Here is a 15,355-nt window from a genome sequence, read left to right as displayed (position 1 = left end):
AGAGAGAGAGAGAGAGAGAGAGAGAGAGAGAGAGAGAGAGAGAGAGAGAGAGAGAGGAGGGAGTACACGACCACGTGAGAGAGAGATCGGAAGGTTTATTGTGTTTTACTTACGCCTCACAGTACGGCTGTTTGTTGAAACCCTTGTACGTCCGCATGTTCAGGGTCATTCCGCAACCCTGACACTTGAAACACTGCTTGTGCCATATCTGTAACAAGGAAACATTATCATTGACATTCCTCGTCGAGATTCGTCGGCCTCTAGGTAACTCGGGACTCGCAAAAAAGCAGCGCGCAGCTGCGCAATCGAGATGTCGAATGTCAATCGCGATACCGTAATGCGCACGTTGATCGAATTCACGAACGTGAATCGCCGATCTTAACGAGCCGACTCTTCAGTTTGATCGTCGACATTAATTATAACCTTCGTGCTCTACTAACGAGTGAAAACACCACGACGACGAGGACGAGAATGAAGACGTGATCAGACACGTGGAGAAGCTTAGCTTAGTCGTAGGAAATCAATCTCGAGCACGTTGCTCGTAATTGTTGCGGCTAGACGTTTTCGCCCGTCGCCGTTTATCGACGCGCCTCGAGAGGAACGTCTGACCAGATTATTCGCGAAGCGTGATGAGATTCACGAGCTGAGATTCATGATGATATGCCAAACGGTGCGTTCGGCACGAGAGATCGACGTGGGATCGAGCCGAAACGGATCAAAATGAGTGATTCAATCATCGATATAAAAATACACTGGAAAGAAATACTTGAAAATTTATGTGTGAGTAAAATCGCACCTATATTAAAGACTCATATTCTTCACAGCAAATTAATACTAGAGAGTTGAGTATCTATCCACTGATCTTCTAATGTAAGCTAGTATCTCGTATTCTTTTTTAAAGGCAGGCATTTAAATAAAACTGAATGAGCCGAGTGAATGTCGAGCGAAATCATGGAACTTTTCCGTCTCACCAGTGGAGAAAGAATACTGCCGGCATGACTCTCGTTCTATTATTAGTCGCCGATGACCTCGTATAGAGCACCTTACAAATAACTATTGACGAGTTTGTCTTTTTTCCTCAAGAATTTATCACGCGTCAATGTAGCGCGATCTGACATGTCGCTCGATAAGGATAAAATAATACGAGCGTTCCTTCTTCTATCCTTCGCGATAAGATCCCGCGGGCGTCAAAATGAGATAAAAGCGCAATTATTATAATCCTCTCTTTCTCTGCCGTCTTCTCCTCTCTCTCTCTCTCCCCCGGCCAAGGACGCGGAGGAGGCCGAGCGACGTTTAGTATAGATCTCGAAACGGCTCTCTTTTCTCTCTTTCCCTCGGCCTTGCCGAGCGTTAACGCACACACGATTCGCCTTTAATAAATACAGTTCGTGGCATTCGCGTTACACGGTGCAGCCGGCGTCGACCAAATACGTCCGCTATAATCTAGCGGTCGTGCGCAATCTTCGTCCTTCCTTCGATCTTTCTCATCGAACCGCTCTAAAGGACGTTTCAAACGAGAGTCGCAATAGCGAGGGAGAAAGAGAGAGATCGATTAAGAGTTTATTTATCATTCTAGGGCAATTCCCTGAGAACGCGGATATAATTATCGAAAAGTATATCGCGTCAAATAGATCAGATCAAAATGAACAAATATTCCTCTATCATTTTGCGAAAAACCACGTGAAACTTTGAGTTATTAATTAAAGAAAATAATCACTTCAAACAGTAGTGTAAGAATATATTACAGTTACTTACAAGGAAACATCGCGAACTCGAACTCTTTGATTTTGATACACTTTTGTTTTAAATATATACATGGAAAAAAAAGATTTGCTAATACATAGACAACTAAAAATATTAACTGCAGGAGCAAATTTTCTTGCTTTCATAGTAAAAGTTCTTTTACTTCTTTTTTTTTTCCGTGTAGAGTAAATCAATATATAAATAATATGAACATGAATATATTCTATTTGTACTTTATCGCTATTTAAAGGTATGATTTACACTTTCAAAGTAAAAAGGACGATTCCACTTTTTCGTTACTCTTAAATTAAAGGAGATAGAAAAAAATTTTTTCAAATAAAAGTTTAATGGTAAGTTAAGTGCTGTAAATTGACATAAGCATAAATAAAAAAATACCTCTAAAAAAATTTTTTTACAGTAAAAAAAGGTATTTTTTATTATGTCAATATATTTACAACATTTAACTTACCATTAAACTTGTATTTGAAACATTTTTTTCTGTCTCTTTTAATTTAAGAGTAATATACGAAAAAGTGGAATCGTCTTTTTTACTTTGAGTGTAAATCATACCTTTAAATAGCGATAAAGCACAAATAGAATATACCGTTATAAATGTATTGATTTACTCTATATACTCATAAAAGTATATCAAAATCAAAGAATTCGCGATGCTCCCTTGTTAGTTTATATTATTTTGTAGCAAAAAATCATATATAAGTTAGAAAGAGAGAGAGAGAAACGTACAGAAACTCAACAGCCTTAGAAATACGAGATATTCAAATGATCCTTTCGCGTAAGAGCGATGGTAAGATTCTGCGTTCGACAGGACGCGGATATGACGTGTTGCGCAAAATCTTTGAATTCGGCGAAGCCGCGGTTTCGAAACGCGCTCGTTAACAGCGCTCCTCCGCGAATTTCGTAATCGCCGCCAGCCACAAACGATTCTCCCACAGGACTTCCGTCCTTGCAAAATCATGCGATGCGGTTAGGAAGCTGAGGAGGCAATGGGCGTGAGTAATCCGCTCTCCAACGACCCTTTCGAAAGCGGATGACGTCGGAAAACGATCGCCGGGGACAAAATGGTGCCGCCGGATCCATAAAGCGGCCTTATAATGAAGATAACAAAAATATAATGGTCGATCGTTCTCTTGAAGTTCGATTACACGGGAGGAAGTTGTTTGCCGTCGCGCCTCAAGAAAATAGAACAAAAAATACCTGTTCCCATTTAACACACGGAGGAAATATTGTAATAAAAATTAAATTATGTTAAAATTATATTTTTTAAAATTAAAATTAAATTATGTTAAAATTATATTTTTTTCACAATGTTTTTTTTAAAGCTAGACTATACCAAAGATGTGATGTAAATTAGTACAGAAAGAGAAAATTTGAAATAGTATTGAAATAGTAAGTATAGTAAAATTTTTTTAACTTTTGTAATCAGCATCTTACTGTAGCGTTATTGATAACTTTATATGAATATCGTACTGTCACTACATTTTTGTCAAAATAAAAAACACGGTTGATGCCGAAAACGACTGACGGGAAATGAATGATAATTTGCAATGGCGTTTGTCGCTTGGTATAATAATTAGCGCTGTACATAGTATGCGCGAGTGTGTGTTTATCTGTCGTCGTTTATCTTATCTGAAGGAACAGAAGGCAAAACGAGGCGCGAGTACGCGTCTTGGAGTCGCGTCGGCGGTTCGCAAGATCGAGACGCCGTTTTCGCAGAGGAAGAAAGGAGTTTCACCGAACAGAGTAAAACTTTCGCTCTCGATTCCGCAAAATCTCGCGATCGCGAACGGTCGCGTCAAGCAAAACGGCGAGACACTAGAAAAGGACAAAATAAGAGAAAAAAGATAAGAAGTAAAATTACTCGACTCCTTCGTCGCGCTGAAAAATAAGAAGCCGCGCGACGAATGCGAGCGAGTTTATTTTCCGTTAACACACGTCTTCCTGCTACTTTGCAGTCGATCGATCCGTGGCGCATTGTAATTAGCGCGGATTCGCTTTCTGTAAACGCACGCGTGGACTCGCTCGTTTGTGAAATTATAATGCACGCGGCTTGTGCCGTCAAACCGCACACGCAGGCTCAGGTGAAGAAATCCGCGTAGGGAAAATAACACCGTAGAGTGGCGGCGGTGGCGGCGGCGGCTCGCTTGACCGAGGCGCTTTCACCCGATTTCGGAATGTTTTTCGTCCGTACAAGGCTCTTGTTTCGCAAGTTATCTTATTTATAGTTGCCGTATACGGTATCGCGCGGATTAAGAAGAGAGTAGCGACGACGGCGGCGTACAAGTTGTCCGCGAGTTTCGGATACGCACGCCATCGTGGATACGTGCGGTGGTGGATACATCGGTGCTTAATTATCCGCTCTTACGTGGAACATGACCCCCGATACATCGCGCGTGAAACGCGAGAGAGATCTTGAAAGATAAAATGCTGCTCTAAAATGTATAACCCGAATTTTGATACTACTTTGACGCTTTTAAGGATAGTTTGCGCTTACTTAGACGATTTATAGCCTAGGTGAAATCTACTTTGATAATATTGATATTCATTAACTTCCTTTTTTTATCAAAACGCTACTTTGATGCTCTTAAAAATAGTTTGAGCCTACTTATATAATCTACAACCTAGGTGAAACCTATTATATCATTAGAATTGAACCTACTTTGCTATCTTAACTCCTACTGTGGTGTAGAATTCAAGGTTCAATATAGGGTCAAAATTTCAACTCGGAAATGAATGTCAATATTGTCAGAATAGGTTTCTCCTAGGTTGTAGATTATCTAAATAGGTTTAAACTATTTTTAAGAGTGTCAAAATAAAATTGAATACAAAATATGGTTAAATAATTTTAACAAAATCGGCATAGCTGAGACATGAACCATTCTAAATTTCTTTAGCCGAAATTCTAACCAAGATATTTCAAATTTGTGTTAAATTAGTCAAAAATGGCTCGAATCTCGGCCAAACCGAAAAATTATTTGTATAATTTTTTTTTTCAAATTTTACATGTTTTGTTTAAACATTTTATTATTTATATAAATAATGTTACATATTTAACTTCATATTCATAATCAGCAAATAAAAATAATTATTAAGTACTTGTCAAAATTTTGACAAGGTAGAGTTAAAGATTTAAAAGAGAAGTTAATGAGTATCAATATCGTCAAAGTAGGTTTTACCTAAGCTATAAATCGTCTAAGTAGGCACAAACTATTCTTAAGAGCGTCAAAGTAGCATCAAAATTTCGACTCGGGCAAGAATATGTTGCTCTTTTTAACCCTCTTCTGACAACGTGAAGTTGCGGAATATATCCAGCAACGTGTGTTTAGGATCGGATCCGACCCCAACGTTATCAGCAAAGGGTTAATATTTATCTTGAGAGGAATAGCGGGTACAAAATCGCGAAATGATCCTTTTAGAATATAAATATTTTCCTCTGACTTTCGTTAAAATAAAACCAAGTCTTAAACTTTGAATAAGCTCAAAGAAAAAAAAATATATCTATTCAAGTTAAGAATATTTGAAACAAGTGAGAGCCGAACGCTAACGTTGCAGGAAATATTTATTAATGTTGTCTTTAAAACTGAATCAAATAATACGTAATCATGGAGCAATAATTGAATGGGATGGAAGGATTAATTAATAATAATATTCAAAATTGGGAATCGTCCATTTGACGTGGAAGATCGATTCAACGCGCTCAGTATTATAAAAGCCGAAAATGCTACTTGTTAACACTGTCAAACATTGATATTTTCGCAATATTAATAAACATCCATTCCAACATCAGTGTTCGGCTCTTATTTGCCTCAAATATTATTAACTTAACTTATACTTGGAATTATTTACTTATACTATACTTGGAAAGCCTGTATACAGTATAATGCAAGTAGATATCTCCACGCTTTAAAAACTTTCAAGATATTATGTTGTATCATGCAACACATTATCATCATCAGTCGCATTGCTTAATCCATAATGGAGAGATATCGCGCGAAATATCAAATCACGACCTCGTGTAGCTACGTCTCTTATCTGTTTGTCTGATCCAAACAGAGATATCGTCGCGAAGTTATCGCGCTGGCGGAACCTTTGTTGAATCGCCCCCATGCTCCTCGCTTATTAACATGGCGGTTACACCGCGAACTCTGACAGAACGCATATCGCGACGTTCGCGATAAATTAGGCTTGATTTACCGCATTTCGGTCGGCGTTGGTCGCGAAAAGAAAAGCCGCCAGGAACACGATCTCATTCGTCCCCGACGCCGCGGTCGGCGTTCGAGGAATCACGCGTGGCGTGCGTTACCTCGCGTGTGATCGTTGCATTCGCGCCTTCGCAATCGAAGCAGCGAGAAACGACCGGATACCGCGAGCCGCATTGTTGGCATAACAGGAATATTTCGTGAATGAAAAGCAACGCGGAGAAAAGTGGGAGGAAGAGAGAGAGAGAGAGAGGATCCGGTTACTCAATTGAACCGATTTTTTTCAACGTGGCTCAAGAACTTGATCAGATTTGGCAAATATAAAAATATAATATTCCTTCTATGTGGGAAAATGGCAGAACCAAATAAACGAAAAACAAAAGAGAATGTGTTGTTTGTATCTCGAGAATAAAGATAAATTTTTGAAAAAATTATAAATTAACCCAAATGGCATTTAAAAGTGATCACAAACAACTTGACATTGATTCAGAGTCTGGATCAAAGTTGTCCACTTTGAAGTGCAAAGCCGGCAAACCTGGTGACGTCAAGCGACGTTTTAATGATGCATAAATAATGTCTCAATGTCTTTAATACGTAATTTGACGTCACCTTGCTACTTGGGAGTATTTTAAATCGTGCTCTTATATGGAAATATATGATATTGCTATCTTTAGTAAAGGAGAAGATAATTCCAAAATAATGACAAAAATTATGTACTTTTATATGGAAAATGGAAATATTAGCGAATTTTTCAAAAAATACTGATTTCTAAATTTCTAAAAAAAAATTCTTTTCTTAGTTAACAAGTAAGCTTACCCAAAAGTTACTTACCCAAAGGAATCAGAGTGTACCTTTTGGATATGTTTACTTGTAAGTCAAATTTCTTAATAACGCAGTTCACAGTTCCTAAAATATAAGTGGCATATACAAAACAAAAGTATAGTCAATTACTGCAGAACGTCGATCCATTTTTCGGTTATAAACTTCCACGGCAATTTTTCACTATAAAATTTTCTTCGTGCGTACGACAGATGCCACGAATAAATTCAGGAAGATGAAAGAACCGTTTGGTGTGCTGCAATAAATTAAATTACAGTTTTCAACTATTAATCAGACAATGCATACACCAATTCCGACGATCCCGTTGGCGTACGAAAAGAAAAAAAAAAAAAAAACAAAAAAAACAAAAAGAAGAAGACTACAGGAGCGCGACGAGTGGAATTTTCAAGGCGCGTCTCAATGTTAGAGACGCGTAAAAAAAATCAACGCGGGTCGAAATACGCGTGGAGCCGAGGCGACATTCCGACGCGAGTCCTCCTCGAATCGGCGAATCGGCCGATTGACAGGCGAGCAACAGGTTGAGATCGACTCCCACCTGTTGTGGCGAGCGCGCACGCTCGCGAAACCCACGCAACGGGTAGTCTCACAGATCGGAATTCGTCCGCGGTTTCGCTACAGCCGCTGCGCGCGTGTGTGTAATGTGTGCGTATATATGTATGTATGTATATATGCGCGTAGGTTCCAAGTGGATGTATTATCGTGCCCAACGGCCGATGAAATTTATTCCGCACTCCCGGCGAATAGTCCATTCGAGTCGATCGATAACGACCGAGCGGAGATCGGGATCGGTAAAAAGCAAATGAGACGCGTCGACGACACGAAGACGCTATAAAGCATCACCACCACCACCACCACCACCATGATAACCAAAATAATAACGGTTATTCTCAATTAAAAATAGCATGTTCCCATCATTGAGTCATTGATCAATTAAAATTTTGTTTTATTCAAATAATCGAATAATCAAATTGGATCAATCACCATACAATCACCATGTAATCACGAGTAATTCGATCGACTTGAAATGAAATTAATTATTAATCAGTGTGCAATGAATCAAATCAAAGTTGGACTAATAATTAATTTCTATTATGCTAGTGATTCGATGTAGCTGATCTACAGTCGAATGCTCATTTATAAAATAAAATTTGGGTGGACGGGGAGGGGAGTAAGCTATAATGGAATATTAACTCTTCCTTCGATAATATAATCGGCATTAATCTTTTTAAAAGTAATTTCTCATTATTTTTATACCTTGCCGGCTCAGTTATCACGTTTTGTGATATATTTTCTCTTATCTCTTCTTCTGTATCTTTCTTAAATATCGCAAATTTGTTTTCTATCAAACGTATCTATCACTATTTTTATACCTTAATGATAATACTTTAAAAAAAATAATAATAATTCGTTATCTACACACAACATGAGCCTTCTCAGTGATGCGTTCGTAACTCCCACGAGAAAATTATGATAAGCAATTTCGCGACACGGCGACACGCGGCTCCCGACGCGATCGGGAGAGGATACACGTTCATGTCGATAAAAATATCCACTCGCGCGGGATACTCTCGCGCGAGGATGGAAGTATCCCACGGAATGCATGAAGAGCGCATCTCGAGTGAGACGATGATTATTTATACGAATGCCGGAGGCGCGGCGCGTTCTGAAACTACGCGGACTTTTCGTCCGGGAATAAAAAAGACCGCTCGGTCGAAAAGGTCATTCCGAGCCCGATAGTCGGACGGGCGTTAGACCATTAGAAAGTAACGCACGCGAGAAGGGGGAGAAATAAATAAACCGGAGAGCACCGCGGTTTCTTCTTCTTTTTTCTTCTTTCATGAGACCACAAGGCTGGGGCTCGCCGCTCACGACACCAGCACAAGAGAGAGAGAGGGGCTAATTACGAGCATTTTCCTTTATTAAACCTGAATTCGCCTTAATTATCCCTCGTGCGCTTTAATTTGTCTTCGGCCTGTTGACCGCGTAACGTTACGCGTCTTGTCTCGTCTCGTCTCGATTCCTCCTCGTCGCGCCGCTCTTCTATTTCTCTCGTTCTTTACTCTTCTTCTTCTCCTCCTTCTGCTCCTACTAATATTACTATTACTATAGTTGCACGAAGGCAACGAGAGAAAGAGAGAACGAACTCGCAACCGCAATTTCATGAAGCATCAACACGCGGTGGGAACGAGCGTAAACTTAAGCGTAAACAACAATCTACACGCGAAGTACATAAGCCACTTTACAAGTAATCTAAAATGCGTATGCGAGTGTGTGTATGTGTGTGTTTGAGCGCAAGAATGCACAGACAAACGCTAAAACGCAGCGCCGCTGTTTTCTATTGTAGCGCTACTCCGGAGTTTATATGCGCGGTTTTGCAGTTTAAACATTCCGTATGGCGCAAAATGCAATATTACGCGAGGAAAAAAGCCGAAAGATATCTATTCCGAGTGGTTCTATCAGGAAGAAGCAAAAAAGTCCAGGAAATACGTTCAGAGTCTGGACAATTTTATGATATGCATTGAGAAAAAGATATATCTGAAAACTTATTTATGGTATATGAAGTTTGTTCACAGAAAAATAGACTATATTTCACATAAATGAACTCCAACAAATAAATTGTCAAGTATTTTATATCTCAATGTGAAATCTGGCGCGTTGGGAAAAAAATATTTGACGATTTATTTTTGTGAGATAAAACGTTTTTTTCTGTGAAATGAAATTTTTTTCTATGAAAAAGATTTTCTCACCTTCTGTAAATCAATTTTTAAATATGTTTTTCTCAGTATGAGCACCGCTAAAGTCGATTGAAGTCGATCAAAAAGACTATTAAATTTTTCCTTTCTGTCTTTTTTTTCTTTTCAAGACTCTAAGCTTCTCCGAACACTCCACGTGGGAGACGCCGGGAATGGATACGCGCGCGATAGGTGCCTGCTGCAGCAGGAGGAGCGCGTGTGGAGGATTTAGAAAACACCAGCGTGGCCGATCGTGCGGCCCGATACATCCAAATTTAGGTCCACGACTTCCTCTATCTCTCCTCTCGAACGAACGGCCGACCAAAGTTCGTTTTCCAACGCGGAATGCCGCGTGCCGCCCACGTGATTTAAACCCCGTTAACTCGCCCGGCGAGTTTTATTAACCCTCCGCCGCCGAGGTGTACAAATGAGATATGTTTCAAACATTGCCTACGCGCTTGTTCCTCTCCTTCTCTTGCTTTCGCGTGAGCATCCTCTTATCGGGCGTTAGAAGGATTCATTAAGCGAAGTGTGTCCACGAAGCGAAACGGTCAAGATTTGTAAGGAGTCCATCTTATGCTGCAATTCTAAGCAAAATAAGTCTCGTAATTTGTTCTCGTAAAATTCGTCAGAACTTATGAGTAGATTAACAAGTCTGTGCAATATCAAATGTCGTACAATCACTTGTAAATATCGTAAATTACATGAAATCGTAGATATTTACGAGTAATTGTACGACATATGACATTGCATAAACTTGTAAATTTACTAATAAGTTCTGACGAATTTTACGAGAACAAGTTAATTTTACGATTCTGCTTAAAATTACAGCATTAAATGCCAGACACACGAAACGATCGTCAAAAATTAAGAAATGTTAAAAAATTAAAAAATGTTAAAAATGTTAAAAAATTTGGTTAAAAATGTTAAAAAATTACTATTTTTAATCAATTGTACTATAATTTCAATGATAATAATCTTATATATATGTTACTATTACTATCTTCACGTTGGAACAACAACAAAATATAGTTGGGATCAAATTGGGCGTAAACTATATTTTTTAGTTGTTCCAACATGAAAATAGTAACATTAACATATATATATAAGATTATTATGACTGCAATTATAGTACAATTGGTTAAAAATTATTGCCTTGATCATAATTTGTAGTAATTATTTCTCTATATGATTATAAGTGACAAATACCAAACATTTTTCTCTCAGTGTAACTTGAGCCGAATTCTGATAGCTTCGTAATCGGAATTCCCGGTTCGTTCATATTTCACCAGAAATTTCGTTGATCCAACCAGACTTTTTTCCTGTGTTCTTTCGCCGCGCGGATAGAAGATGCGATATCGGTCATTCAACGTAAGGATAAAAGAGATGGGATAGTGCGAGGACGGCTCGGTGAGCGGAACTAAACGAGAACGGTACATCCTGTAATCCATCGCGGAAAAAATTTTCGTCCGCTACGATGCGCGAACTGTCTCTCTTTCTTGCTCTCTTTCTCGACATCTCGACGATAACCGCAGGAGAAGAAACCGAGTACCGAACCGAGAACAACCTGTGATTCCCGATAATCGAGTAATAAATTTTCTCCAGTCGCGCATTTCTTTTTCGCGATAATTTTCTGTGGGTGGCGAATAAATAAAAACACAGAAATACGGGTGAGATTTCCTTAAACAACGCCCATTGGGTCGGTACACATCAAAGCACCGTGAAAGCAGAACAAAATGCTCCACTCAAGACTCCAACGAAGCTTCGCAACTGCCAGCAAGTTTCCCTGCGAACTGGCACGGCGAATGGAAGCGAGCGCGAAGTCGCGCGGTCTCTTGTGCGTAATAAACGTAAGAAAAAGAAAAAAGAAAAATTCTCGGCGTTTCAGCAACCCGCGTGGATTCGCGAGCGGAACTCGCACGTTCAGAGTCGCAAGGTGAGTCGTAACAAGTCCGGCGCGAGTCTCAAGGTTTCCCCCGGCTAAAGCGGAAGTTGGCACACACAGTGGAATGAGGTAAGACGTGAGGAAAATGTTGTCGTCCCCCTGTCGCCCCTTTTACCACGGTCTCCGTTCTCCCCGAACGACACACTCGCTGTTATACCCGTTGAAAATTTATTTTCTCATTAACTGAGCCGCGCAGAACGAAATCGTCGCACACATCTCCCGGTATATCTCTCCCGAGTCACCCCCAAATCGCCAGTCATAATGTGGACGGTTATAAAAAAGCCGACCGCTGCTCTATGCGCAGCCATTCGCGGCAATCCGATCGCGATCGAACGCGAACGGTACATTCTGCCGCGTTCTCTCCTACTCCGTTTCTCAGTCTCTCTTTCTCTCTCTCTCTCTCTCTCTCGAAAAAGGAAAAAAAATACTCGCGCCCGTTCCATATACCATGAACGGGATGATAATGTCCGACCACAATGATCGGCCGACAGAGAATACCCGCGAGCAATGACGATAATAATTTGATGATGATAATATAATACGACCTATAATAATGATACGATATGGCATGTAACAATATGATAATGATATAACAATATGGTGGATAATAATGATATAAATGATAATATATGACAATGTAATCCAATGTATGACGACAAAATGCCAATAATAATAATAATTTGATGACATTGTTATTATGTACTGATTGTGTGCTTTAAATTTTAATTTAATATTCGTGTTGTTAGAAAATATCTAAGAAATAATAAATATTTATCTAGTATGTACTAATAATATATATTTACTTGTATTAATAAAAAATATTCTTCAAAATGTACATTTTCTTGAAACCTTAAGTTTCTCGTGAAAGTAACACTGTTTATGTTCTATTTAAATAAAAAATAAGTTAGATGTAAGTAAATATAATTATTATTACCCACCAAAGAAATATTTATTATTTTTTAAATATCTTCTCTCAATGTAGTAAGTAATTCCCGGACACGTACCTAATCCTAAACAATTTTATCGTTTTGGTGTGTAAATACAAATATTTGAACTTTCAAAATATAGAATATATATGTATATTTTTGATATATTGAAAGCACTTAAATATTCGTAGTTAAAGATCAAAGCAATAAGAATGTCCAGGATTAGGTACAAGTATCAGAATTTTTACCTGAAAAGGATTATCGAACGTTCCATGAATCTTTCTCGGAGCCTTTTTTTACCAACATCGCTTAAACCTTAATATGATTCAGATAATCTCTCACGATGATCACGTAAGAAAATCGATGATAGAAACTTTGCAATTATTTCAGTTACATTTATATAAAGTAAAAATATATTATTCAATAAATTATTAAATTTACATCACATAATAATGTAAATCTTTTGTCGTATTAATGCAACAGTAAATTTACTCAAAGTTACACTCAGATTTTTATGTTACATTTAACATGACACAGTTTCAGGCAAATTTTGATAATTTTTTTCGTATTTTTATTCCGTTCTATGCTATGATAAATATGAATGCAATCTGATCAAAATAAAGATCGACTAAACATTTAATAATTTGATATATTGAAAGTTGCTGTAAAGTTTGCATCTGTCAGGCGAGTTTAAACTCTCCTCGGACACAAAGACTCGAACTCAGATTAAGGTTCAACAGACATCGGTGAAGACGTGAAATTTCGCTAGATAATTCTGTCATCGACGCGTTCTTCTGGGACACCTTATATAGAAGCGACTGACGCGGACGTCACGAACAGAAGACAGATCCCGAGTCATTCTCGAGACAGCAGAGAGATGTGCATGCGGATGGGGTCGAACGGGACATCCGTTCCATTGCGTGATTTCCCAGCCTCTCTCTTCTCTTCTCTTTCTCTCTCTTTAAACCAGCGATACCTAAACGCGCCAAAAAGCACGCCGTTATTCGCTCAGGGTTAACACATGAATCCTACGAAGACCGATGGCCTCGTTCGCGCTGCGACGTGGATATCTCGGAGAGAGAAAGACGGACGTAAAAGATTCACATTCAATCTGCCGACGAATTAACGTAATCGTCAATTCATCGTCCGATCGGGTCAACTCGCAACGACGGCGGCAACAACGACGCACACTAACGACTCGATGCGCACACAACGTGTGAGGAACATTATCAGCGTGACCGCTGACCGCCGTGAAGGCGTGTGACAAGATAAAGAAAAAAAAAAAGCTAAACCGAGATCTAAACTGACTGAAACAGGTCAGACTGAGCCGAAGGCGGCATTCTTGACTCTGCATCGCTGTTCGTTCGTTCATGTCGCGGCGCAACAAGTGTAGGCGGCTGGACCCGCTCTGCTCCCAACGGGGTTCCGCACGTTACGCACGCTTGTGCTGCAGACAGATGCACAGACAGACGGACAAGGTCCGTCGCTGGACACAACGCGAAGGTCGTAGCCTGGGCCGAGCCCTACTCAATGGAGCCGAACGGGAACGGTATCCATCTCATGCGATGGACCGCTCCTCTCGCTCGCTAACGGAGAGAAAGAGAGAAAGAGAAAGAAAGGAAGAGGTGGAGAGAGAAGAAAAGAGAAGCGCTCCTCTTCACGGAGGAGTCTACGACGCAATGCCTCGGGTCGTCGAGCGGACCCGAGAGTCCGTCGACCACGGCGAGAAACGACGCGATAATATCGGCCACGCTTCGCGTGCAATGTACGTGTGCACGTACGAACCTTGTCGAGGCACTTGAGCTCCTCGATCGGGTACACCGTCTTCTCGCAGCGGGCGCACGTTTTGCTCATCTTCCTTTCCGCTCGGCTACGTCCCGTGTAGTCACTATATTCCCGTCTCGCGCGCGCTTCACTATACCACCACTCTCACGCGCGGCTGCTGCTGTTGCTCTCTGCTGCGCGAATATATCCTCGAATCCTCGCTCCGCGATCCCGAGAGACACTGGGCGGTACGCGCGCGCTCGTGCGTATGCGTGGTGTCTGCGTGTGTAATGCGGGGGACGCGCGACGACTCGACTCGGTATTGCACGTGCGTGATGTGTGTACGATGCACTAACGACACGTCCAAACCGGCTGCCGCTCTGGATAACCGCCCGGAACGGCGACGTCTGCGTGGAGCGTCTGTTGCTCTTGCAGCCGCGGAAACACGAATGGCGAGTGAAGGGCGAGCGTATTTTCCTGAGACTGTCGCTGGCGGCGGTGGCAGCGGCGGCGACTACTCGCGTCGTAGCCGTTTGCGTTCTCCCTTCTTTTTTTCTAGTTCTCTTTCTTACTATCTTTATCTCTCCTTCTCTCTCTCTCTCTCTCTCCCCGTTAATTCGTCGCGGAGCACGACGAAAAACCGACAAGTTGTCGCACAACCGGCATCAAATCACACTAACCTTCCGTCTCCACGCCTAACTACAAAAAGCTGTCGAGTGACAGCGATACTGCCACCGCGCTGGTTCATGCGATATTTCGTCGTGCGACTACGATGACGTATGGAAAAGAAGAGAATCGTATAGTGTATAAGCCGACGGAATTCCAGCGGAGAACGCAATGCCATCTTATTGGCTGCAAGTCATCTCGAGGTGATATGATAGCCAATAAAACGACTCGCTAAAGAACGCTCCCTAAAGATCGTTCTACATTAGTTGTAAGTCGATTGCAACTCTTGTTGCGACAGCCAATCAGAAGCGTCAATAGCACCATTGATGCTTCTGATTTGCTGTCGCAATAAGAATTATGTCTGTTTGCGATCAGCTTGCAACTAAGGGCCCTTGCAGAATGCCAGGCAACAGGCAATAGGAACAAGGAATAGAAATAATTGACCAATCAGAATTTCTATTCTCTGTTCCTATTGCCTATTGCCTGGCATTCTGCAAGGGCTCTAATGTAGAACGATCTTAA

The 15,355-nt window shown here is 40.6% G+C and overlaps 1 protein-coding gene across 3 annotated transcripts in view; it reads right to left on the bottom strand.

Annotated features, from left to right (window-relative positions):
- The window catches only part of LOC116849695 (LIM and SH3 domain protein Lasp), a 41,161-nt gene extending 26,248 nt beyond the window's left edge, over nucleotides 1–14,913 (bottom strand). The window contains exons 1-2 of one of the 3 annotated variants that reach the window (XM_032827105.1): nucleotides 14,848–14,913; nucleotides 114–208 (exon numbers count right to left, since the gene is read on the bottom strand). In XM_032827105.1, coding sequence (XP_032682996.1) covers nucleotides 114–169 — 56 coding nt within the window. In that variant the 5' untranslated portion in view covers nucleotides 170–208; nucleotides 14,848–14,913. The other 2 variants (XM_032827113.1, XM_032827097.1) reach the window with 2 other exon arrangements.
- Between the last annotated feature and the right edge of the window lie 442 nt (nucleotides 14,914–15,355).

This window comes from Odontomachus brunneus, unplaced genomic scaffold, assembly GCF_010583005.1.
Source record: "Odontomachus brunneus isolate Ranch 3 - 2012 unplaced genomic scaffold, Obru_v1 Obru_scaffold_005, whole genome shotgun sequence".
Taxonomy (NCBI): domain Eukaryota; kingdom Metazoa; phylum Arthropoda; class Insecta; order Hymenoptera; family Formicidae; genus Odontomachus; species Odontomachus brunneus.
Note: the sequence above shows the minus strand (reverse complement) of the source record. Positions and strands in the feature narration are given on the sequence as shown.